The sequence below is a fragment of the Telmatherina bonti genome (genome assembly GCF_933228915.1).
Source record: "Telmatherina bonti genome assembly, chromosome: 23".
In the NCBI taxonomy this organism is placed as follows: Eukaryota; Metazoa; Chordata; class Actinopteri; order Atheriniformes; family Telmatherinidae; genus Telmatherina; species Telmatherina bonti.
The window spans coordinates 7,231,440-7,259,425 of NC_136632.1; the positions used below are offsets into that span (position 1 = coordinate 7,231,440).

The 27,986-nt window shown below is 40.5% G+C and overlaps 1 protein-coding gene across 4 annotated transcripts in view; it reads left to right on the plus strand.

Moving 5' to 3' along the window:
* Nucleotides 1–27,986, plus strand: part of anks1b (ankyrin repeat and sterile alpha motif domain containing 1B) — a gene marked incomplete at its 5' end in the record, with an annotated part of 320,790 nt that overhangs the window by 156,614 nt on the left and 136,190 nt on the right. For all 4 annotated transcript variants that reach the window (XM_079263373.1, XM_079263375.1, XM_079263374.1 and 1 more), the window contains 2 exons: nt 6,139–6,270; nt 25,839–25,995. In XM_079263373.1, the coding sequence (XP_079119499.1) occupies nt 6,139–6,270; nt 25,839–25,995 (289 nt within the window). The remainder of the gene's footprint in view (nt 1–6,138; nt 6,271–25,838; nt 25,996–27,986) is intronic.

Consider the following 27,986-nt stretch of genomic DNA (forward strand, 5'->3'; position numbering starts at 1 on the left):
GGATGGATGGATAATAGAAATAAAGAATGGATGGATGGATGGATGGATGATAGAAAGAAAGAATGAATGGATGGATGGATAGATAGATGGAAGGATGGGTTTGTGGATGGATGAATGGATGATAGATGGATGATGGATGGATGATAGAAAGAAAGAATGAATGGATGGATGATAGATAGATGGAAGGATGGGTTTGTGGATGGATGAATGGATGATAGATGGATGGATAGATGGATGGATGGATAATAGAAATAAAGAATGGATGGATGGATGGATGGATGATAGAAAGAAAGAATGGAATGATGGATGGATGGATGGATAGATAGATAGATGGAATGATGGATGGATGGATGAATGGGTGGATGGATGGAAGGAACAAGAAAGAATGGATGGATGGATGGATAGATAGATAGATAGATAGATAGATGGATGGATGAATGGGTGGATGGATGGAAGGAACAAGAAAGAATGGATGGATGGATAGATGGAAGGATGGGTTTGTGGATGGATGGATGGATGGATGGATAAATGGATAGATGGATGAATGGGAGGATGAATGGGTGGATGGATGAAAGGAACAAGAAAGAATGAATGGATGGATGGATAGATAGATGAAAGGATGGGTTTGTGGATGGATGGATGGATGATGGATGGATGGATGGATGGATGGATGGATGATAGAAAGAAAGAATGAATGGATGGATGGATAGATAGATGGAAGGATGGGTTTGTGGATGGATGAATGGATGATAGATGGATGATGGATGGATGGATGGATGGATGGATGGATGATAGAAAGAAAGAATGAATGGATGGATGATAGATAGATGGAAGGATGGGTTTGTGGATGGATGAATGGATGATAGATGGATGGATGATAGAAAGAAAGAATGAATGGATGGATGATAGATAGATGGAAGGATGGGTTTGTGGATGGATGAGTGGATGATAGATGGATGATAGATGGATGGATGGATAATAGAAATAAAGAATGGATGGATGGATGGATGATAGAAAGAAAGAATGGAATGATGGATGGATGGATGGATGGATAGATAGATAGATGGAAGGATGGGTTTGTGGATGGATGTATGGATGGATGGATCGTTACTCCAGATGATGAACAGAAAGCCCAGATCCCACAGCTACACCGTGTGGCAGTTTGAAGTACTGCAGGATAAATATCTTGTGACTTTATCTGTGGATGTGGGAATGTCCACAGCTCATTTAAGGAAATGTGGTGAACCTCTGTGAACTTGTCTCCAAAGGAATGTTTAGAATGAGTTGGAAAAAGACTAATGGATCCATTTGGCAGGTTGTTGGGTTTTTTGGTAAAGAAACTGAGACCACATGCAGCAATCTGGTTTAAACCTCAGCTTTCCTGCTCCTCTTCTTGAGAGGTATCCTGAATCCCATGTTGCTTCTGTTGTGTTCATCAGCTTGTTTTAATAATAAAAATGTAATAAAGTATGGATATGGTCACATCATACTGTATGTAGCATGTCTGTAATTTGCATATTAACTTTGACATGTTAACACACTGTTGATTTGAAGGCCACAACATTTACCATCTCAGCTGAGCATCTCAGCATGCATAAGATCAAACTACAGCAGGTTATCTCATGCAAAGCAAACTTAACGATACTCAGAAACTAAGGCTCTGTGAGAACTAAACATATAATTACAGAAAACATTCCATGTCACATTCTGAGAGCAGCTCAGTCAAGACCCCTGGCAGGGCAGCGTTCTTTAAGTGCATTATGAAGAACAGCTCTCAGAAGTAAATGGTGGTGTAGATTATTTTCATCCTGCATCTGTTGGATTTCTACTGAGGTCTAACTTCACGACTGATAAGGCAATTTTAGTTAATTGAAGAGGGTCGCTCCACCATGCCAGTGCTCACTGGAGTCTCTGCACTTTCTTGCTGAGCTTGCAGTAAAACCAGGAGAAAAAAACAGCAGGTGGAAATTTACTAAATTTAAAAAAAATGCACTAATAAATGATGAGTTTCCTAAAAAAAAAAGAAAAAAGGAGTGATTAAAATTTCATCACTCTACTTCTTTCTTGCCACCGTTCTGGAGCCACAGTAGGAAGATGAGGAAGTCCTTGCCAAAAACACACACTTGAAAGGTGCTGTTGCACATTTCTCCTGGGTCTCAGGTGGTTCTGGTGTTACTGATGAGCAGAAAACCTCCGTTTTCTCCTGTCAAAGCAGTTTTTTCTCTCTCCACAGAGGCCCACTGCATGGTGCATGCTTGGGTTCGAGGATTGACTCCAAGATAAGATTTATTGCAAGTTAATCCGCTGGATCCTCTTGCTAGGCAATATCTTTTGATGAATTCCAGTATGAGATCCATATTAAAATGAACTTTTGAATAATGGATTTGTTTTAAATTGATTATAATTGTACCACAGTTAATTGAATTTAATGAAATTATGTCTTTCAAACTGTCTTGAGATGCCTTGATGCTAAATGTAGCATTATTGTTTCCTTTTCACTGGGATCCAACCTCTGATACTGGTACAGATCAGTTAAAGCTTACTGGCACCCACACCAGTCTATCGACTGAAGAAACAAGATATTTCTCTTCACGTGCAAGCCTGCAACAGCAGCGCACCGGCCAGTGTGTGATCCACAGCTTTTATCTGACCACAAATGCAAGAAAACATCTCAGAATCTACAGGGACGTCATGGTTCACGTTTATCTGCACAAACACCTGCAAGCAGTTAGTCTGATGCTTAATAAATGCTTCTATACATTTTCTTCCTTTTTTTGCAACGCTGCTTCTGTATATGTAAATAATAGTTTATCATAGACTGTATATAAATAGATGGGCGGGGCCTCTGTGACGTCACCTGTAGGTTTCTGAAGAGCTGAATTGAAGCTGGGTGGGCGGTTCCTACTGTCGCCATCTTGGCAGGGGCATGCGTGTCGTCTCGCCCGGAAAATACAAATATGGGCAAAGAGGTGGAGCTGAGAGGGGGGCTGTGAGCGTCATGGTGGATGATTGACATCAAGCAAACTCCGAGCTGCCTGTAGCTAAAAGCTAACCGAGCTATCTTGGAGCTAACAGAAGCTAACCAGCTAACGGAGGTAAGCGGGCTAAAGCTAAGTCACGTTGCTGACCGTCTTAAAACCACGGTTGTTCTACATTCCTCTGACTTGAAGCGGGAGATCAGGTACCTGTCAGTCAAAAGGACACGCCCCTAAATATACCGAATTTTGAGATTAAATTACTTTTAAACTGGGGAGTTGGGAAAAAATTCACTCCCCCCACAGTTGTCATGAAGGTAAACCTGACCTATTAAACCTAAAATGGATTTTTGAATCAGGCTGTAAACATGTTTATTTCTGCTGTGAAGTTGGTCTTTTTAACATGGGAGTCTATGGGGATTTGCTCTGTTTTGGAGCCCCTAGTGGATGAAGGGGGAACTGCAGTTTGTTGAACTTCCGCATCGGCTTTACTTTTAACCACCGGAGGTTGCCGCTTGGTGTTTACACACACACATATATATTTTTAATGCAGTTTAATTTTCTTGTCAGATACTGTGCATCAACTAAAGATATAGCCTTTTCAGAAAAGTTAAATGTCACATTTTAGATCAGATTGGTCTTTAAAATAGTCACACGTCCCTTTATGAGGCTTTTCCAATGACAGCTTATGCAATATTAATATGTTTTTCTGAGTAATTGATGATTCCTTTCTATTAAACCAGGTTGATATCAGATTTTTACTGTAACTAAAGGATATATCCGCCGTCCGTGGTTACATTGCAGCATGTACTGCAGTCCATTTTACATCGATCAATACTGGAGTGTTGAGAAGGGTTCTCTGCAGTCTGGAGACATTTGTGACCTTTTGCTTTCAGCCTTATTTTCTGCCTCCACTCTCCTCCGTCCTCTGCTCTTCCCATCTGTCGTTCCCGTCCTCACAAACATCTTCTTCTCATCTTTGCTTTTACTTTGTGCACTTTTCTGACATCTCTCTCTAGCTTGTGCTTCTAACACGTTATTGGCATCACTTTTTCCACTCCTGCATCACTTATTTGAACCCATCTGTGTCCTGAGCTGCGTCACACGTTTTAGAGATATCAGGTGGGCTGTTTCCGCCCACTTAAGCTTCACGCCACAGTCGCCGTCGACACATCTGTCCCTGTGAGACTGCATGCGGGAGCGGGATTTGTTCTGCTTGCGCTGCATCGCAGCTCTGAAAGCAGCGATGTGAAGCATTTTCAGCTTGTTTCTATTCGTGTGCGGATTTTCAGGAATTTTCCACATAATTAGCTTTAGTGTGTGTTCAGAGGGGAGGTTGAAAAACGCAGCGAATTTAAGTCAAGGAAAGAAAAGCTGAAGTTTGGGAAGCTAATTTGGATGGGAACAAGTGTCATCATTTATCTGCCACACATTATTGTCATATTTTTATACAAAAATAATGTTATATGTTATTACTTATTAAGTGTTAGAAAGTCTCTTGCATCCGTACCATACTGTGCAGCATAAGCTACTGTAGACACAACACTGATAAAATAACCTAAAACTTTATGTGTGTCAGTTCTGGAGAAATGTGGCTCTGTAGCCATGTTTACCTCAGTGTGCAAGCATGCACTTGTTTAGCAGGAACATCTGATTGTTTTAGCCTGTAGATTCTCATCAGCTGTGTTTCTACACAAGCTGCAATGAGAGCCAAAGCTACAGGCTGCTTAGCCAAAACAATGAACACAACGATAGTGTGTTCAGGCGGGGAAATGGGAGAGCTGAGTGATAAATCTCTGAGAGGTTTTACACTTTTTTTGAAGGTTACGTCCAGCAGCTCGTCTGTTGTTTCAGTCATTAAGACCAAACAGTGGGAACTGATTCCTCCACATCTCTCCGGCTCTGTCAGGCCTTGTCTACGAGTCTTTGTCATGAGATTGCTTCATGATCAGGTGTGGTCAGAGGAAACTGAATATGACGCTTTCAGAAATGGCAGGAAATCTGTGACAGCTTGTAAAAAAAAAAAAAAAAAAAAAAAAAAAAAAGATCCCACATCTGCGACATGTGGAGACATTGTCGGACTGGATCTTATGAGTCACTACATGACCCACCCAGGTCTGCAGCGCAGCTATCTGAGCAGGCCTGGTGTACTTCCAGGTTTGTAGGTATAAATCATGGTTATTGATGCTTTCAAGCCCTGTGCTGATTTTTAAGGCCTTTAGTGGAAAAGTGCAAATAGAAACGAGAACATCTCTGCAGCCAGTATTACTGCTGTTTTTCTATTACACTTTTTTACAAAATAAAAGCAATATTTGTAAACTTTGACAAACAAAAATGGCACTTTCCATTTTGCACCATTGAGTGGTGTTCAGCAAAGAAGCCTCAGTTCTCGTAAGATGTCACGCGCCTGATGAGACTTTAAACTGCAGCTTATGCAGCGTTATTTTGAGGTTTTCTACTTGCTATGGAGAATTTGTCATGGCTTTTCGAAGCCCCTTTGCCCTCATTGACTCTTTTAGTTCATTGTAAAACTCTGAAATTTGCTGCTGTTTGTTCCACACTTCACCCACTGACCTCTCACATCATGCCTGGGGACACTTAAATACCTTTGCAATTTACTTCTATATGGAAATGTCTGAAAAACTGCCTCATGAGAGCATTAAAAGAGTTTTTTCCCCCCCAAAATGTAAGTGTTTATATTAGCATATTTTTATCACGATATTTATGTTTTATGCTATTCTAGGTGTAATGAAAGCGCAGCCATATGGTGAAGGTAGATGGGTGTAAATGTTCACGTTACTGAGGAAGATGGCACAGAGCTGAAATAAAAAAAAAGTTTTCAAGTTTAAAACAAACAAACCCTTTCAGGATAAATATGAATAAGTTTTTCAGAATCAAGCAGCTGAAGCTCCAAACCTCCATCTCTGTAAAGACGAGCTGTGGTGAAGCAAAATCAGAGGTTTTAGTTCAGACAGACTCTCCAAAATGCTCGTTTCGGCACCATCTGCTGTCAAACTCCACAGGTTTTAGAGGTTTAATGAAACAGTCATGTGCTCAGGTGGAAACATTTCATTCACCGCTGCATTGCTTACTAACCTCCACGGTGTGTGTAACATGGCGAGGTGGCTGCACGTTGACGACGTTCTGATATTTATGCCAACAGCGACCGACCCCGCCTCTCGCTCCTGCCATGGAGGACGAAGAGGCAGAAAAGACTTGTGGCCCTACTGGATTCTGGGAGGCCTTCAGTCCTTGCAACGGCTGCCGCAACCTGGGCTTCTCCAGTCTGTCGCAGGTAAACACACACACACACACACACACACACACACACACACACACACATGCACACAGACGTTGTGGAGCTCGTCTAAATAAATTGAAGATTAGGCTTAGTTTGTATTTTCTGCATGACACAAAGAAAAGCAGCATTAAGACACAGGAAATTACAAGCTGGTGATGTTGCCATAGTTCTGAGAGGAAACTTTCACTGGTTACCTTGGGAACGCAGTGAATAAGCCGTCACTGGTGAGACTGGCTGTTCTCCGTTTCTGTCTTTCTTCCTTTATAAAAATGTTCTTTTATTCTCTGCTGTTTCTTTGACACTTCCCTCCGGTATGAGCAGAACCGAGATCATGAACTTAAATGACATTCAGTTATGTAAAATAATAACAATCCATGAAAGACTGATCATCCCTCCGGGGGGGGGAGTAAATATTTCATCAGCAAATGAATACATAGTAGATATTGAGAGTGACTTTGAGTGTTTTACCTCCCAAACTTCCAGACCAATCAGATTAATCCAAATTTCTCCGTGCAAATTTCTGCTACTTTCTGTCCTTCCTGCTCATTCTAACCCCGCCTGCCATGGACATCAGTGTGGTTAAGTGTGTGTAGATGAGTGTTTAGCGGTGGGATGCATGCTGGCTCACACAGCAGGACACCTGACATTAGCAGCACAACAGAGCCTCTGTCTTGTACGCTGGCAGCCTGCCTGACTGGCTCGCTGCCTGAAGAGGGTCGCACCTGGATCCATGTGTCTGCTGATCTTCAGAAGTAACAAATATAAACCCTGCAAATTGGTTTAAATGTTTGGGTTCACAGGAATTTTGCACCATGCTAATTCGCAGAGATCTAATCTAACAAACAACAAACTGCTGTGTCGTGATTGCAAACCCACACCCGGTCCAATTTACAAACTACACTGTTCACAAAATAATTCTGAATTTTTACAAGAACAGCCAAAGACGGGCTGAAAGACGCAACAGTAGACCTCAGCATGGTCTGAACAGTCAGACAGCATGCAAACTACGCGCAGAGTAAGCAGGCGAGATGTCTAAGAGAACCTGAGGGGATGCCGCGCTTTTATCAACAGTGATTGGTCCAGAGGGCAGCGAATCAGGGAGCAGATGAGGAAGGCGTGGCAATGTGGAGCCAATTCCAGTCATATAGGGATTTATTTACAACACAAGAAGGACCAGTTAGACCAGGGCTTCCCACTTCCAGTCCTTTAAGGCCACACATGCAAGTTTTCATTAGCTGTGTTTCTACTACAGTTTTACCAAAATAAAAGCGATATGTATACATTTTTGCGTTTTGCTGGTGTTTCCATTAACCGGTTTTTAGCACATAAACCTCTATTCCTGTAAAATCTCATCAGCCAGAAGAGATCTTAAGGGAATTGAGGCTTATGCAACGTAACCACGTGGCGTTATTTTAGGATTTTCTACTTGCTGCGGAGAATTTTCCGTGTCTTTTCAATGCTTTTCTCATTTCCTTTTCTAATTCATTGTAAAACTCTGAAATACTCTGTTTGTTGTTTGTTCCACATTATGTGGACCAGTCACATGACCCTTTACGTTACGTCCAGGGACAAGTAGATAAAAAAAAGTGTTTCCGTTACATTCTTGCGATATACTTCTACATTGAAACATCTGAAAAACCAGCTCATGAGAGTGTAAAAACTTTTTTTTTGGGAAATGTGAGACTTGTAGGTGTTTCCATTAGAGCTGTTTAGTGTGATATCTAGTTTTTTTGCACAATTCTAAGTGTAATGGAAACACCCTGCTCCAACCTGACTCAAATGAATGCAGGATAAAAGAAGCCGTTGGATCCCTTTAGTGTGAGTCAGGTGTGTTGGAGCAGGGACACATTGAAAGCCTGGAGGACAGCGCAGATTTGAGGACTGACTTTGAAAACTATTGAATTGGACCAACAGGTGAAAGCTGAAACAAAAAACAGTTTTTCATCCCTTTGAAGAGCAGAACCTGACAAAACGCTGATCTGCGGTCACCTTTTCTCTAAATAATCCATGTGACATCCGTCAACCCCAGTCTGTCTTGTTTATCTTTCATCTGCTGCAGAGCGTTGACCTCTATCGATTGTCTTAACTCCGTGTTTCCTACCTGGCCAGCTATCACTCAGCATGCTCACTGTCGAGTCACTTGACCCATTGTAACATTTTTAAGGATGGATCTGAAATGTTTGTCACCTTTGAACTGAATGTCTGAACGTCTGAGGATTCTGTCCTGCGTGAAACTTTCTGAATGTCCAAAAGTGTCCCTTTTCATTTTCAACAGATTTGCTGCCGTGTTTCTGTCCTCCTGTCAGGACTTAAAAACTTCCACAGTTTCAGTCTAGCTGCGACCCTGAGGCCACGGGTGTACACTTATTAGATTACAGAAGAATTTATTTCTGAAAAAGCTTGTTTTTATTAAGACTTTTGTTTCAAAGTTCTGAAAACTAAATAAGCGAGAAACACAAGATTTGACATAATGAAATGAGAGACTTTCATCCCTAAAGTTACTCAGACAAAAGCTCCACTAATAGAAACAATCAGCTGACAGTAAGTTTAAATGGCAAGCAGACACTGGAGAGACAAAGGACAAAGGTCCAGCTAGAAGAGAAACGCCAATAAACCATGCTCTGGAAGTTTATTGATCAAACAATATCGCAATAGGAAATTAAACAGACAATCAGATGATGACCTTTGCCTCGAGGAGCACACTTTTTTCGGCTGCCAAATGATTGGATTGAATAAGAAAGTTTTGAGGCAATTTTGGAGAAAATGTCTTTAAAGAACAAGTGGACGCATTTCCATCCGATTATCTCAGACTAAGATTTACCTTATCAGTTAAAGAATATAAGTCCTCTAAGTCCTTAAAGAACTCTAGTCCTGCATTCCTGACTGTTGCTACGTTACTATTAGTTTTTCACTAAATAAAAGTGATATTTCTATCCTTTTGACAAAGTACAGATGCAATTAGCAGGTCATATATGTCGTAAAATGTTGTCCCTGAGAACTGATATACAAAACATTTACATTTGGAGCAGCTATCAGACCTAATCAGAAGATGGAAGAAGTCATTCAGAAGCCTTCTTTACTTGAAATGAACTAGTTATGCGACCCCTCTAGGTCGCGTGTGGTGACATGTAGATGTGAAACAAGTCTTTTCATTACACTTTTTCAATACGCTTCTTTATCGAGACGTCTGAAAAAGCACATCATGAGAAAAGCTCCACATAAACACTTGTTAACGACATTTGAAAGGTTTTTCAAAAGTCTAGGTGTTTCCATTAACAGTTATTTATTGTGATTTAATTGTAGGGGTAATTCATTAATTCATTCATTCATTTTCTGAACCGCTTAATCCAGTTCAGGGTCGCGGGGAAGCTGGAGCCTATCCCAGCTGGCTTTGGGCGACAGGCAGGGTACACCCTGGACAGCTCGCCAGTCCATCGCAGGGCGATTGTAGGGGTAATGAAACACAATTAGTGGGACTCACATCTATCTTTCCTAAATAAACAACAGCTTCAGCTCTTCAAGTTGGGTCAGTGATGTTTGCCGAAACTACATATGATATCCTAGCTCTGCCTGTCAGGTTGAACTGGACCTCCGTTTTTCTTTAAGATTTCCACACAAAACTTTTTTTTCCCGTTTGGTCTCTGCGTGTTTGAAAGCCATTAAAACAGAATCTCTCAGCAACACTCGTTTTGCAACGTAGTTGTCCAAAAAGTGAAGCTTTCCTCAGTTGTTTTTTTCTGGACACTTAGCCAACAGCTTGGTAAACCGACTCCATCTAGTGGTAGCTGTAAAACATTACTAACATTTACAATATGACAGAAAATCATTCAGTTGAGAGTCGAACACGCTGTATCATTTCTTACGATTTAATGCCTATTTAAAAAAACTTACCTATAAAAGCAGAGATTTTGTTTAATCTGAATTTAATTCACATTTACGGGTCATAATTAATGCATGTTTAATGATGGCATCACCATGACGACTCAACATCACCATATGATTAATTTTCATTATGATTTTGCACTTTAGCTTGAGTAAATGATGTTTTTTTTTTTTTATGACATTTGGTGTTCCCCTGTCACACTACACAATCCAAAATTTGCTTTTTTCCAACACCTCAGCTATTCAGTACTCTTTCCCAACCATTTGTTACCATTCAGATTTTTTGCCCAGAGCATAGAGTGTATTGTTACTGCTGGAAACAGGTGGCAAAATACAAAACATTGGGGGTGTAATAAGCTCTATGGGCCTCATAGGTCTGCAGAGCTGAGGAAAAGTGCTGAGATGGCCGCTAAGTTTTGGTTGGACTGCTTTGTTAGCCATTACATAAAGGTTTAAAGCTGCTTAAAGATTTGTATCAGGTGCATTGAAATGCTGGATTCTGAGATTAAACACAAACACTGTGCAAACTGCACACGTTTGTCCTTGTTGTTGGATTATCTGGAAAAAATAAAAACTGTTCCAAGCTAAGAAATCCGTCATGCCGTTACCGACTGTCACATGTTTGTTAACGTGTTTCTGCAGAGTATTTGTGTTTGTGTGCACAAGAAGGAATGTGCGGCTGCTTTAGCAAGCTTACCTGAAATTTTGTCGCCATCCACGGGTTTCCTCCCAACATCGCCATGTGAAAGCTTACGACAAATGGCGTGTGCAGGTTCCGTCTTCTTTTTGTTTGTTTTAAGATCACCTTTAAAAGCAAAATAGAGACAGAGAGAAAGGAGAAAAATAATTCAGGAACAGAATGAAAAGACAGAGAGGTTGGTAGGGTTGCCAGGCAACACAGAAATTCATGAGATGTTAGTCGCTGGATGTCCATCACTGACAAATGTGAGATGCCATCAACACAGGTGCGTCAGAGAGTCACGTACGTCAGTGTTTTGGTTCTTGAAGCTTCCTTCCTCCATTCCTTTCTTCATTCTCACACACTCATACTCCCGAGTAAGAATTCCCTTTCTCCTACTCAGTTGTAGCTCATCTTTATAGGTCACAGCCTCGGCTAAGAGACTGGGTGGGTGGTGGAGACTGGTTGCACTGGTATATCTTAAGATCAGAGACCAATGAGCCCTTGAAGATGTTGAGGGTCATCAAAGGCAGGTGTTTCTGAGAGGACAGATATCATGTGGAGAGCTTTAAATGAAGCACAGACTGAAACAAGGTGGAGCTCTTGATTTGGATTTCAGCTTTTCAAACTAGTCTTGTTTAGAATAACACATTTTTTTGTTTTTGAGAAGTAAAGTCAAGCTCAGTTGTCTGTATGGAGGCCTGTTTGGGTATAGACCAACATGTATACCTGTGTGAAACCCTTTGTTTAGCTAAGCAGTCCACATCCACCCGACTCTTGTCATTTTCTCTACATACTGGAAAGGAAAGAAAGACGGCTCGTCTCTGCTGCAGAACCCACCCACATATTTCACCTTCTCTGCTGGGTTGAGGAACTGCCAGAGAACAAAGCTGTTTTTAATGCTGCTGATGTTTTCCCACTTATCTCTTAAGCCTCTGGCTCTCTCTGACACCTTGATCAGACCTAAAATCGCTGCTGCCTTGGCTGCACTCTTCATTAACTACACAGTTCAAAATTCCTCCCAGTGTGACTAGAAGAGGAGGTGGAACATTTTCTTTTTGTTTTTTTTTTATCTTCAGTAATTGGAAAATCATGCAACTGCTACCTCCCAGCAACTTTTCCTTCCTGAAATATTACAGCATTATTGTGACAGCTCCAAAAGAAGTCTCTGATTGTCATTATCGCCCACAAAGACAAGCTGGGAGGTTTTGTTCCTCCCTGGTGAAATGAGCAAGCAACCATGCAGGTGTAGTTTTGTTTCACGTTACTGGTTTTTAATGTAAGAGCACCATTTTGGATTGTGGAGGAACAAGAGATTCTGAAGTTGGCGTGGTGTGGAACAAGACGAAACACCTCTAAATTGCAATTGTTGTTTGTTGAAACTTAGAAATATCACTTTTCTTCTGCATAATTGTTTTGGAAACGTAGCTACTGACTACCTCTAGCTCTATATGGTGGGAGTGATGGTAGGGGTTCTACACTGCAGCCATATGGCTGTGGTGTGGACCCCGGCCTGCCCAGGCCTGGGTGTTCCCTGTAACTGTGTCTCTGTTGGTCGTTCCTGGGGCGGCTCCTGACATGGACGGATTTCCCAAATCTAGTTTCCTCAAAGCAATGTCCAACCAGATATAGAGCCAGATCTAGAAACCAGATATAGAAGCCAGATATAGAAACAGAATACTGTAGTTATTAGTTGTTATTTTGGCACAAATGTTCAGAGGAAGGGTTGAGTTGTGTGCTTGTGTGTGTTTTTTTTAAGTGTGAAACAGTTTTTTATTTATATGTTGTTTGATATGCTTTTGTATGAAAAGTGCAATACAAATAAAGTTTGATTTGATTTAATCTATATATAGACCCATTGACTGATTACAAGATTGTAGGCATCTGTGCTAATTAGTGGACACAGCTTGGACCCCGGGAGGGGCTCAGAGTAGAGCCACTGCTCCTCCTCATCGAGAGGAACCAGTTGAGGTGGCTCGGGCATCTGGTCAGGATGCCTCCTGGACCTCCCTGGTGAGGTGTTCCAAGTAAGTCCCTCTGGGAGGAGACCCTGGGGAAGACCCAGGACACGCTGGAGGGATTATATCTCTCGGCTGGCCTGGGAATGCCTCGGTATCCCCCTGCAGAGCTGGCAAATGTGGCTGGGGAGAGGGAAGTCTGGGCTTCCCTGCTTAGGCTGCTGCCCCCACGACCTGACCCCAGATAAGCGGCATGAAGACAAGTTGAGACCGCTTGGATTAACATGTCCATTAACATTATTTTCTGTCTTTTCCATGAGTACCATAATTTTTGTCCAGGCCTGTTTCATGATTTTAATTTTTAATATAGTTCTGTTGAAGCATGGTTGAAAAGCAGTATCTGACTTTCATTGGTTAAATTTCATAGACTTTTTATTTACTAATACTTTTGTGAGATTTAAGTTATTTCTGTGACCATTGTGTGTTTTTCTTTCATTGACCAAAGCGCAGCAACAATTTTGTCCACGTGTGTAGTGAGCAGCTTGAGGAAAACGTCTATTAATGTAATAAATAATGTAATAATGTTGTCAGTGACAATGATACTTTTAATCACAAAGGGCAGGTGTGACCATTAGCTTTTGTTTTCTAATCTTTTTATTGATTGTTTTAGAATTTGACCTCTTGTGAGTAGTTGTTGTTTGAAGTCACTGGTTTTTTGGGTTTTTTTTTTTGGTCTAGACTGGGCATGTTTACATCTAAAGGCCTGAAGTCGTGGTAGAAGTCTTTTCATTGTAAAGAGTGCTTTGGGTGAATGAGCTTAGCAAGGTTGTGCCTAAACCACAGACTGTGTGACGATATCGCGTCAATATCTCTGAGGAATGTTTCTAACACCTTGTTAATCCGTAGCAGTGTTTCCATTTTGTTGTTTTGCAAAATAAAAGCAACATTTCTAAGTTTTGACAACAATTTGCAGGTGTTTCCATCGAACATTGTTTAGTGCACAAGCCTCAGTTTCATAAAATCTTGTCCAGTTGACAAGATTTAACGAACCCTCGTGTCAACTCTTAGGACATGTAAATGCGAAAAAAGTGTTTCCTTTAAACTATTGCAATATATTTCCACATTGAAACATCTGAAGAATTACCTCATAAGAATGTAAAAACTTTTTAGTGATATTTGAGACATTTTCTTATTGCGATATTTAGTTTTTGTGCAGTTTGATGTAAACACAGCTTATGACACCAAAAAACAAAGGCAGTTTCAAGAGAAATTGGAAAAAGGAGTCCAACCTGGCCATAACTAGATGGACCTGATGACCTGTCCAAAGATAATGTCTAATTAAAAATAACAATCAAACATGAATATTTGGATAATTTTGATCCTTATGTTTTATGTACAAAAACAAATACCAGACATTGGCTAGTTTGAGCTTTTCAGATGTGACTTTTTAACAACTGAATATAATTAAGCAGTGATTTGGACATATTTTAGGATTAATCAAATACATTAAAAGCCAAGTGGAGCTCTTGGAAATCAGTTATTGACTCATTTCTTTCAGTCATTTCAAGCTAAATTATTAAGTAAACAAATTTAGAGGGAACAACTGATGGACCTGGATTTTCCAGTCGAGCCAAAGCTGTTTTTGATTTGTTGTCTTTCCTCTGTTTAATTGAAATGTATTTTTGGGCTGTTTAATATTTATTTGATTAGCTCATAAAAATACATTTTAAAAGAAACAAATGAGTCTGATTAAATAATGCTCTTTTTGTTTCTTCTCCTTGTTCTTTGCCCTTTTCTGTCACCACAGCAGGACATAATGCAGCTCTTACAGCTGCTTGTTAATGTCTTTATGCCCTGCAGACTCTGCAGCTATTGACTGTCAAACTAACCTTCAACACACTCACACACACACACACACACACACACACACACACACACACACACACACACACACACACCTGTAACTGCTGCCATAACCTTCATCCTGAAATAGATTATATATGTGTATTCTCACTTTCACTACATGTATCTGCTTGTGTGTGTGTTGCATGTGTGTGTTTGGTCTGGCTTCCCGCTGGAATTCAGACTCCAGATATTGTGCTGTTTTTGACATAAACAGGAAGTGGGAGAGAAACCTCCTAGACAGGCCGCCAGTGGAAGGAAGTTTGGCCTTCGGGTCTATCACACAAATCTTCTGATGCTCTTGAGCCAGACTTTCCAAACACGCAGAAAACTTAGATCTGCTTCGTCACCTGCAGAGATGGCAAACTGGCTTGACATAGTAAGTGTAAGAGGAAGACAGGAAGCCTGAAGCAGTAATTTAGCAGGAGTGTGTCTGACACGCATCTCATGTCAGATCAGAGGCAGGTTTTTCATCTGACCTGCTTATTAATGAGGTAGCATCTCATACCTTTTTTGCATTTATTCTAACCGCACATCTACGTTCACACTGCAGGTTTTAAACACGCACAACAGCTTTTGCCATTTTCCCCGTCGCACGCCCCGTATCAGCTGCGTCCTGACCTGTTGGCTCTCTCCAGCCAGCAGAAGATGATCTTACAAGATGACTCTTGTTTTGCCTCTTTCTCTCTTTTAATCTTCTTGTGTTTCTTTGCTGAATCAGCAAATTGCATCAGCCAGTTCCTTCTTACACCGTGAAGCAAAACGTCACGTCACGTCCCGGATGTAACAGTTGTATAGTGTCGGTTTCTCAGCCTCGGGACGCTGCTCTAGAAAGCACGATCCATGTCACCTTGTCATTGATCGAGGCCAGAAGGCAGAGTCAGAAAGTTGCTTAATGTGTCTTTAACGCTGATTTTTAGCTCGTAATTTTTTTTCTGACCAATGATTCTTCTTGCTTTTGTTCGCATTAGAAGTTCTTCTCGTTGACCTTTGACCCAGCTTTAAAGTTAATTTTATTATTAATATTTTATCATTTTAACATTATCCTTTGGTTTTGATATATCTTGATAATGATTGTCTTAGAGCGCTTTTTAAATAAAGTTGGCTTCGCTAAATGAAATGCGACCGCTATCAGACTCCAGTATGACCAGTCAGAAAAGCTCATTATGTCACATCTTTAATTGAAATTTTGCTGAACCAGTTCAGCTTGTTGCAGATTAGCCTTGGCCGTCTTCACGTGGATTTTAAATTCTTTCTTTGGTGTTTCAGACAATGAATGACCTCCAAGACTTCACATATCTACAAACACACACCTATTTCCACGGTAGTGATCCGGTCATGGGAACCGTCATGACTTTCTCCCTTCTGTTCGACTGGAACAGTCAAACACACAACAACTCAGCCGTTCTTCTAATTTTCCTGGTAAAGTTGATTTTCCGTGGCGGTTTCAGTGAACGTCAGACTTTCCAACGTCCTGCATGATGGATGCGTGCAATAACAATGAAAATAACGAATCTTTACACCTGATAATGCTGCGTTACTCCTCTTTGGCGTAGAATTGTGGCTTCAGTGACTTAAAAGTTGGATAAAATGACTTATGCTTTGAAAACATCATATAAAAAAAGAATAAATAACCAAAACGATTAGTGATGGGTCCCATATAGCCTAAAAAGTTGGATTTAAGCCACTTTTTTAAAAGAAATCTTTTGTTTTATCTCATGATAGTCTAAACAGCACAAAGATGATATGTGGTGCTAAATCCAACACAGTCTGGTCGGCCATGTTGCATTTTATCTGACTTTTATGTCACTGAAGTCTGACGGGTATCAGAACTCCCACAGTGTGCCGCGTCCCGTCAGCGCCGTGAACTCTTCACACTCGAGTCTGATAAAGGTTGCATTCAGATTATAACGCGAAGGAACATGCAAAAATATCACGGCTCCTGCATCTTAGTCTGGTTCTGCAGAGATGACAGTTTTACACAGAAAAAACACAAAAAAGCAAAACAAAACAAAAATCACAAGCAAAATAGATGTAAAGTTAATGTCTACTCATAAATAAATTAACATTTTAGCTAATAGAAAACATAATCAAGCCACAGAATTGAGGTTAAAGAGCTGTAAAGACGGAGACCAGGCCACTTTGTTTCTTCTTAGATTTACACATTTTAAATGACTTGGTGAACAATTATTCATTATTCTTTATTCTAATGACAAAAGTAGCTGCAAGCATCCAGAGCGAAGACCACTGCCAGTACATTTATATATATTTTTGTTTTATTTGTGGGAATTATTTTTGCATGAGAAGCTCTGATGGCGACGTTATCTTCCCACAGCAAAGAATTTTTTAAAGATGCCTCATATCCTGGCAGTGATCCAGATCAGCCCCAAAATCCAGTCACTTCTTCCTTATTTGATTTGTCAGATTTCCTTAAAATTGAATGAAAATGCATCTATAACTTTCTGAGTTTTGTTGCAGGCAGGCAGGCAGGCAGGCAGTGGGAGGTAAATATGTTGTTTTGATGGACGGAGCTGAGCTGTAGGTGGTTTCATAAACGCCTTAAGAGGGATTTCTGAGCTGTAAATGGAGACTTTGTGAGAGTCGCGGCACTTGCAGGAATTATTAAACGTGTTTCCAAGCTGCAGGTCCTACAACCTGAATATTTTACTCCTTGTGGCGTTTCCATAATGCTTCAGGGAATTTCTTTATGTGGAAGCAAATCACCTTGTGATCCGCAGTTTGAGGAGCAACATTTTCATGCTGTTTCATGCACCTTTTTTTTTAATCGCTCGATAAAATTTCTGTCCTCCTGTTGAGGTGATTTTCTCTGAACAACTCAGAACTTAGTTGTTTCTGATGAACGGAGGTGTGGTTTGCAGCGTCATGGTCTCTGAAACATGAAGTTCACAAAGCATTTTTACCGCAATATCCCTTTAAAACAAAGCTTTTCAGGAACATCCACCTAAAATTTGTATTATATATCAGTATACCCTGAAAAAGACGGTTAGAGCAGCTGTCACACTCTTCTGGGTGTGTGTGGTTGATGGGAAACCAGTAGAAACAGGAAGTGCTCTCTGAAGATATCCATCATCATGACTGAGATGTTGGAGCAGACTCCTCACAAATAAAGCCTCACAAGGACAAAAGATGCAAGTTGTTAGGCTAAATAATTGTCGCACTGGATGTTATTTGATCTTTTTTTCCTGTTTTATTGAAAACAAATAGAGAAACGGATGAAAAGATGAATGAAGATCAAACTGACGTGCAGTTTTGATGTATTTGTGATAATTATTATAAATTAAATTGTACAAATCTAAATTGTTACTGTCTTGTTTCTACTACATAAAAACACCTTTTCTACTGACTTTGCCTCGGCATTGGAACAACGTCACCGGCTCCAGCGCCGTATCTGTGGGATTAAGCGTGTGGGCCAGGAAAAGCCACACGTTGAGCTTTGCTCAATACAACAGCTATAAGGGAGAATTTAAAGGGTATTATTTTCTGAGCAGTGACTTGTGCATGTCCCATGGGGAGCTCAGTTAAATGATTTCTGCAGGATTAACCAGCCAATGAGGAAGATCCAGTTGTGCAAAGCAATCCCTGCTGGTATCGACCAACCTGCACCGATTTTCTTCCTTTTTTTTTTTTTTTTTTTTTTTTTTTAATCTCTGCTCTCCTCAGCTTTCCCTCTGCAGAGTTTATCCCCCTTTTTCTTTTTCTTTTACCCTTCAAGGCTCGCCCCATGAAAAATGGTTGAAAAAAGTAACAGTTCTTTTTAATATGAGGTCTTTATCTGGTCCTTAAAGGTGGAGTATGTAAGCTTTTCAATATTTTCAAAATAAATTAACTAAAAAATAACTACAATCATAATTAGATAGTTTTTTGAACATGTAGGTTCCAGTCTGTCCATATTTGATGTGTTATTAAATTAATGACAAATGACAAAAAGCACTTTTTTTTTTTTTTTTACTGGTAGGCAAACATTTAGGAAGGGTCTTTGTCATTAATTAAACTTGTAATTTAATAACACATCAAATATGGACAGACTGGAACCTACATGTTTAAAAAAAACTATCTAATTATGATTGTAGTTATTTTTTAGTTAATTTATTTTGAAAATATTGAAAATCTTACATACTCCACCTTTAAACAAAACATAACAAAAAAAAAGTGATTTTTTTTTTTTTTAAATCAATTAATTACCAAGAGATATGTGAGAATTATTAAAGTGTAATATTCTGCTTCCTGGTATCTAATAAGGGGCACAAGATTGTGTTCAACAGGATTTAAAGCAACGTTTTTACCGTAAAGTGATGCAAACTGTTTGTATGAAACATGAAACGTTGTAGAGTTAAGGAACAACTTCAGGGTTTTGGGATCAATTACTCACTTTCATGCTAAAATCTGAAGGGAAACTTAAAGAAAAACACTTATAATAGCCTGAAAATGTACGTAGGAGGAGAGTACTACCATAGATAGTCTGGCAACCTACAGCCGTTCTTGCTGCTAGAAAGAAGTGGGTCTTCATGAACAATTCTTATTGTCACATTAGTTTCTTTTTATTTGCAATCTTCTTAATGTTCGTCTTGTTTTGGTTGAGGGGGGATATTTCCCCTCAGTGCTGTCCTCATCAACTGCAGCTCTCCCCACTCGCTGAGCCCCTCAGAGGGTCTATTGTGCTCCACGGTGTCCACCCCTCCTTCTTTTCTCTAATCAAATAGCCTCCATGAGGAAATGCCAGCGAATTATAGCCTCTATTCATATCTGATGGCCTATGAACCGACTTTAGCAGCTTTGCAGAGACTGAAATAGTCACAGGATTTAGGATGGTAAGTTAGAAGATCTTCGGACGCGACCAGAGCAGCAGTACATTTCCTGTCCGGGTTATCAGGCCTCTGCACACAGATCTACGGCCAACTTGCATACAAGAGGAGCAAACTGAATAAAGGAAAAGATAGATGTCGCAGGATCACACACACAGAAAAGTGCTGTTTATCTGCCGCAGCCAGGCTGCATTTTGTTACCCAGATATAACCAGAAAGCGTTTCATACGGTCCTTCAGTCACATGTGCAGGCGCCGTCACACTCCGAGACGTTTAATCTGGCCTCTGCAGTGGGACGGGAGCTGCATACGACCTGCTAATTAGTGGCCAGAGGCCTCTGTTTGTCTGCTCGCTTCCTGTTCAGCTCAGACACAAGTTTCTCTGTCCTATCTCTGGCCTGGAAGATAGAGGGAGGGAGGGAAGTGAAGGAAGACCGAGGGAGTTTGTTTGTTGGAGGCTCAGCTCATATCGGGCGTGAAGTATTTTCCACCACGTTTTGAAGCTTTTTCATCGTTTCGGGGAGAGGAGAAGCAGCGAGGACATGCTCAGTATGTCAGGTACACTTATTGTCACACAGACGGCTTCATCTTTAAAATCAGGTGCTCCTGGGCTTAAATGGGAGGGATTTTATGTTGAGGAGTTTTTTTATTCAACAGGCAAAGGAAGCAGTCGAAGTTGAAGTTTAAAGTTTATTTCCCTGTTTTTCCGTCTTCTTTATGAGGAATCAGGTATTCTGTCTGCAGCTGCCTCTTATTCATGTGTCGTTCCTACGTTTGTGTGTGAGGAAATCCCTCACTTCACTCCCATTTCCTCTGCTTCCAGTCCTCAGCACAGACTCCTTTTCCTCTTCCTGCTCTCTGTCTGTCTCATGCGCATCTCCGTGGGATTTTCTGACTGAGGTAACCTGACCTGAAGTAAGTGTAAAGTTGGATCCTGGTGTCCTTTGATCTTTTTCCTCGCTTTTGTCTCTGGATTGTAGTCTTGAAGTTATCACGCTTTCTGTGGCCATGTCGCTTCCTAAGTAGCTGGAAGGTGGAGAGTTGGGAGTAATGGGATTAATGAGATGATGCGGATATGACAGGATGAATGGAGCACATGGTAGGAAATTCATTTGAGGTGCACATCTTTTATGCAGGTGCAATTTAAAAAAAAAAAAAAAAAATCTGTATGATTTCTTCTTAAGTTGCTCATCAGTAAAACCGTGTTGTGGATGCCTGGAGGTCTTTTAGCCTTCATTTTATGCAGTTAATCGCTCAGTATGGAGTAAAAAATCCCAAAAACTCAGAGACTTCCTGTTTCTTTTTAAGTCCCTTTTCGCTTTGAGTAACTTCAGCTTTATCTGCTTTTTCTTTGAAGAACAAAACCCTCTTCCACCTTCGTGTCACACAGCAATCTAGTGCATTTCCTTCCGAATGGTGACCCGGTGACACACAAGCTCACACCCACACACTGCTTAGAGAAATCAGAGGCTTCTGCTTCCGGGGGAAGGAAGCTAAAACGTCTCAACTTGGACTTTCAAAGCAAAGAATAACTTAGATTTTTATCTGTTTCCATCAATGCTAATTAAAAATATGTTCTTTTCTAGACTGTTTATCAAACATGAAATCAGCATCGATTAGAGCGGCCAAGCTGGTGCGGGTTTAATGATGGAGGCACGCTGGAGTTTTGTTGCAGATGGAAATGGAAAAGCACATGACACACCTCAGTCTGATAATTATGAGCCTGAAAGGCATCAGAGAGACAGAAAATACAGAACGAGAAATAATATATTACATCAGGGAAAGTTCCTCTGTGGTGCCAAATCCCAGAAAGATGAGCCTGTAGGTGAGCAGGAAAGTTCCGCAAAGTGAAGCTGCACTTTCCAACGGCAGCTACACACGCTACGGGGGGGGGGGGGGGGGGTGAAACCAAGACATAACTGAGATTTATAAACATAAAAAGCTTAAAGAGCACATTTCTGTCAAGAGTTTAAATCAAGCATTTTCTGATGCCACTTTTCCCCGTTCGATACCGATTCTGATTCCTGGGGTTCAGGTATCTGCCGACAACCAGTACTGATCTGATACTTGTGTTATTTTATTAAGAAGTTAATGAAATTTATAGCTTATTATAATTATCATAGACTTTTATGATAATGTTATTGCAATGTCTCAAATGACAAGGATAGATTAAACTGTAAAACATATATATATATATATATATATATATATATGTATATATATATATATATATATATATATATATATATATATATATATATATATATATATATATATATATATATAATATTTAAATATATAATAATAAATATATATATTTATTTCTACATACATATATGTGTGACACATTTGCATAATGTTACATTGTGCATCCCGACAATCTCGTTACTTTGGTGGACTCAGTGAGTCTTTGCGATGCTAGTATAGGTATCAGTTTGTATCATGTTATCTCCAGATGTGACTGATGATGAATCATTTTGCCAGGACTGATAGGAGACGAGTTTATTCAGTCGCCTCTGGTCGTATAAAATCCCAGAAACAACTAAATAATCATCTCGTCTCAAATCAGACAAAGCTGCTGTTTGTTGTGTCAACTCGTCGTGTCTTATCTTAATCACAACATGAAAACGATTCTTTCCACCTTTAATTTGATCTTTATAATCTCAACTAGAGGGTTTTCTTTTTAATCTTCTTCATAACATTTTTCGGCTTGCCTCTGAGCTCTATAAGCTTCTCCTTCAGCTCAGTGAGAGAAACCAGAGCCTGGCCAGACTGTCACGTCACAGCAGTGCCAGTCAAGCCCAGACCCCTGCGGAGCAAAGCCATGCGAGGTCGACTCGTTCACCATTAACCGGTAATGGCAATCTAATTGAGTGCTGATGGAAATAAAGGAGGGAGAAAAAGAAACGAGTACTTTGAGTTACTCAGACCTTTTTAACGCTGTGTGAAATAAACCTCAGATTGATTGCTGAGAGTGTGAGTGAGAAGTCATCAACGGCCTGATTGCCCCATCAGCCAAAGGGATTTATCTGATTTTAGGTGCTCAGTGTGTGATTGATGGCCTGGTGCATTGTGGGTAATGTAGGAGCAGATCGCGACAAGCAGAATAATGGCTGTTGAACCAGAGAAAGAGGTTGGAGGATTAAAAAAGTTGAGAAATGTGTTTAAAACAAGGCTGAAAGCAGGCACAACCACACAGCTTGTCGCCATGGTGACAGGTTTACCACAGATCCCATTAGGAAGGTGACAGCCAGGCCAGGATGCCAGGAGACACCCGAGAGACGATGATAAAGTGTGGTGTTATGGGAAAAAGACAGACATCCAGAGGTTGCATCACTGGGAAGAAATGTTTTGTCTTGTCGACTAAACGTCGCTCCGCCGTCCAACCTTTCTCCGCTTTACATCCCTCACTCCTGACTGTCATTCTGCCTCAGCGATAAGGGACCTTCTGGGCTTCAGCTCTTTCTCTGGACCCTCTGAGGCTGAACCTTTTCACCAGAGTGGTAAAAGTCTGCAATGTGAGATCCTTCTGAAGGACTCAAAGAAAGGATCACATGAAAATCCTGAATGAGACGTACCTGACGCAAATTTTCTTTTAGGTCAAAATGCTGAAAGTTTTAAAATACAACATGTCACAAAATCAAAGCTCAATAACAGAAAAATTCAATATATCATTAAAAAAAACCAATGTTTTATTGGTATTTATTCACTTTACAGAAATATCTGAATCATTTATATCTACTTGGTGGAAGTTCACGTACATGGCAAGCACCATGTATGTGGACTACGGTGTCTCTGAATGGACAAACATCTCTGTGTGTGAAGTTAGAACCCTCTGAGCTTGAACATTTTAGTACCGACTTTGAAAGACCATAGAAGAAGACATTACACACGTACACAATGTGGAAGTAGATGAAACCATATCATACCTGGAAGAATTTTGGCCGCTGGCGGCCACCGTACATTCACAACTCTTCCTTACATTTAAAGTAATTTCTGTGATCTTCTGTACAACTAGATGAAATTAATTCAATTAAATTTAGAAGTACTTTACTTATTCCTAAGGGGACGATTAAACGGCACAGAAAGAGCAGAACATTAGACGTGCTCATTGTCATAAGCATAAAACACAATAAAACCAAATAAAAACCAAGCAGTGAATAAGTAGCTAAAACTGTTGTGTGCAGTTCAGTCATTAAAGGAAACATCTATGGAGGCAGCGACAAGGAGAGGATGTCCAGTCAGGTCAGGGGAGAGAGGTGGCTCTGGTCCTCCTGATGCAAGCCAACCAGCCTGAATGCATAGTGAGGGGTCCCGGAGGATCCCCCCCCAGACGGACCTCTAACAGGATTCCAGTTATTTTTGAGCAGGTTTTCGTAATGGAATCAAGCATGTCTGATTCCTCAGGCTGATTGGACTTAAAACCAACAGATGGATTAAAAAGTGAGCTCATTATGAATGAACGAGTGGTAGGATGTGATGAAAAGGAATTTGTAAGCTCCAGAGGAATTCCACTTCCTCTGGCTGGTGTCATTTCCTGACGATTTCATCAGCGATGAAGGAAAATCTCAGAAAGCTCTGGAAAACGGGTTTCTGTTCTGTTCCACCTGGATGCTGCTGATGTCTTCTGCCTGCCGAGAATGTCACAATGAGTGACTTTTAGGAAGTCTCAGAAGCAAAGCTTCAACATCCTTCTTTTTACCGTTTCGTTTATATATTAAATCCTATGTTTCCCCAAATGGGATGAGGATCTGATAAAGAGGTTAATAAAGTCGTTGAAGAAACGTACCTCCACCAAAAGCCACTGGGAACGCTGTAGGATCAATGTCAGGCCAGTAGGTAGCGCTGTAACTCTGCCCCAAGAAATGCTCTAAAACCAGAGAAGAAGAGCTGGAGCGTGTTGGTGGAATTTACTGATGCAAATTAATCTTTTATAATAGTAATAAAAAGAAAAGCCATATTTTACCGTATGCCGTATTTTACCTCTACAGACATACGCAATGATTGTTTTTGGTTTATAGGCAATATTTTAAATTTATTTGATTTATTTACACATGTTCTATATAATATTCATAATATAACAGATAATTATACTCTGTAAATATTTAATTAAATCCAGCTGTTTTTTTGTTTTTTTTTCTTTCAAGCACCTCATTAATAATCTGATAGGTTGGCCCTTCCTCTACACCAGGCGTCTCTTTATCACTGGTTCTGTTTTATTCACACTCTTTTAAGGAAAACGCTCTGATACCTCTCAAACCTTTTGCCTAAAACCTTATCTCAGGCTTATTAACATTCTTTCATTCACTTATTCAGAGCAGGAACGCGCAAAATTTATATTTTAAAATTTATTTCCTCTTAATATCGTACATGCCTCGGGGGTGGACGTGTTGGCGAAGAATCTTACATTTTAAAGGAAAAAAACTGCTGTTGCATTAAAAAACAAATAGATCCTGTTTTCATATTTCGATGATGACATTTTGCGCTCTGTTGCGTTTGGTGAATTTAGGCCTCTTTTCCCAGCTGTTTTTCTGCTTTATTCACACCCCCCCCTGCTCAGACCATGTGATGAGAAGAGACCCTGAAGCTATCGTGATGTGACAAAGATGCATCATCTGTTTAGTCTATTGATAAAGTGAAAGAAACCTTTTGGATCTTGTATTGTCTGTAAGGTTCCAGATTAAAAAGCATATCTTCATATCTACCAAAGGATTTTCTTTTCTTATCAGATAACATGAAACACGCTCCAGGTAAACTTCTTTTCTTTATCACAGTCATAGCAAAAGCCCCTCCTTCCCCTTCCAGGGGTTTTAAAAGAAGGAAAGTTTTTACTAATTCCAGCCTTCTATAAAAGACGACATTGACGTTTGGTGGTAATCCACATGGATGGACATGGCTCAGTGGGATGATCGCTTTGAGCTGAGCTGGTTATTCAGCTGTAACGACATGGAACGATGGACGCATCTGATTGAATAAGACCCTGTTTGTCTTTTTTCTATGTCCTTTGCTTCACATCTGGTTTATAAGATGTTAATGTCAAACTTTGGCTTTTCATGAATAAATAAGGAAACTTCTTCATTTGACTTTTTTTGTCACCATTTATCAAAACGACTCATCATGTATCAGCCTGTTGGGGGGGCTGATCATAGACCAGTATGATTCCTGTACATAATTAATGCTGTTGGTGTCGTTAAGTTAAATGAATAATCTACATCTGGTGATTTGGACAAGACAAGCCGTCCTAATACGTCTCCTGATACGTCTGCAACATGTTCCAGAAAGTGGCCAAAATGTCCGTCTTGGTTCTGTCCTCCTTTAGGATTCAAAGCGCTCAGCAGAGATCATCGCCTCTCCATCGCTGGACGTTTTCCTGCCTGAAGACGAAGACAACCCGTACGAGTCTGTGACCACCGCCGTCACACGCAAACCCAGCTCTCTCGACATCAACCACCGGCTCAACGCATGTCCGCGCAACGGTAGGACTAGCAAAACTACACAGTTGTCTTCTCTTCTGAGAACGCCTTCTTCTTAAAGCATTTATTCTTGTTTTGGTTGTTTTGTTCTGCCAGCTCATGTTACAGGTGATCCCTAATGTCATATTATATCATATAAGAATCTCTCGTTAACTGGGAAAGATTTCAACGAATTTGAGTACTGAACAGAAGAGGAAGACCTGACCAGTAACAATGACGGTGTGTTCAGACCAAACGCGTTTTGAGCGTCAAGAGCGGCAGGTTTCCATATAAAGTCTACGTGGAGGCACGGCAAGGGGTTGTTGAGCTTTCTCGCGTTGCGCTTTGAGTGTTTTGGGCGTCGGCGTTGTGCGCGAAACGCGCGTCAAAAGCCAGAGATGGGCAAAGCTGAACTTTTGCCGCTCGACACGGGGCGTCAACCAATCAGAGCGATCAGTTCGCACCTCCCGGAGGATTTCTGTGGTGAATCCAGACACAGGACTGAGACGCCATTACTCCATGCAATATTTAGGATAACCATTCCTTCCGAAAAAGCTGAATGTTACTTATTTGGCAACGTAGCAGGATACGTTGCCTAGTAATGGTTTGTTTGGGGGGGGGGGGGGGGTTGGCGGCTCTCTGCTGAGTGCGGCTCTTGTTGCATTAACACTGACTACCGCTGCCCTACGACAACGTTCTCTAGCTTTATTTATTAAATAAAACAATGCCATTCTACTGAATCCGCCATCATTCAGACTGACCGGAAGAAAAGCTCCGCCTCCCTCCTCTCTTTTCCGCCGCATTTGCCGCTTGCGGCAGACACGGCAGGAGCGTTGGGAGCGTTTTGGGCGTCGGACACAAAAGCGGCAGTTTAGTGACCAGCGTCGAGCGTTCAGTGTTTTGAGCGTTTTCGACGCTCAAAACGCGTTTGGTCTGAACACACTGTAAGATGTGATGAATACACTAAATTTGACTCCAAATGCCGAAAGATACTATTGAAACATTGCAAATGGTGTATTCCAAGGTATACACAGGTATACGGAGTATACCCACTTCTAAACCTCCTGTGATGCTGCTTTTACATCACAAACGTCCCTAAACATGTAGCAACGTCGCCCAGCAGCTCAGCTAAGGTTACCAGTATGCTATACTGGTGCAGTTAGCCATCAGCTGCGTTGAGTTTAGCCTGAACATAGACATAATAAAGATATATGTATATATGTCTATAAGTCTGTCTTTCACCAGTCTGTGTGCCAGTATTGGTTTAGTCATTCCTGAAACCAAAGAGCAGAAATTGTGTGACAATGAGCAAATATACTAATGGATCTTTTGGGTAAATTAAACATAGTGTCACATGTCACTTTTCCTGAAACAGCATTTTCTGGGCTACTTTTTTCTGTTTTTAAAGAAAAATGGTGAAAAATTGGGAGTATAACTACTTCCCGAGGGACCAGTGCACCACTGGTTACACTCATCCAAGTAAATCTGCTTCTTTAGATTCAAACAGTGGATTCCAGTTCAATAGATCAGCATATTTAAACACTCTGGGATTAACTAGAATAGAATGAAAACCTGGGAATAAATCATACTAGAAATGCTCCAAATGTTTGATGAAGAGGGTGAAACCCAAAAAGCGTACCAGTGACAGAAAGGTTGATCAGTGAAATGAAGTATCAAAAGGATTGGGTACCAATGACATGAGCATACTACTGGACTCAACCAGTTTTGTTAATTATCATCATTATTGGATCTCTTTCAGTTTCCTCCTTCTATTCCAGTAGATGTTTCTGCGGATCCTTTCAAACGCCTTTTATTTTTAGCCATTAAAAGATTAAAATGATTGTATTTGGAAACATCTATGCATTTAATTTCACACCAACATCTTGCTGATGCAGTTATAACAACTTTATGAGACGAAACTGACGATTGAATTGTGAAATTACATCGAGGGTTTTGGTTACATGTTGTGGAAAATGAGCTAAATTGACACTTTTAGGAGGATTTACCTTTTTATT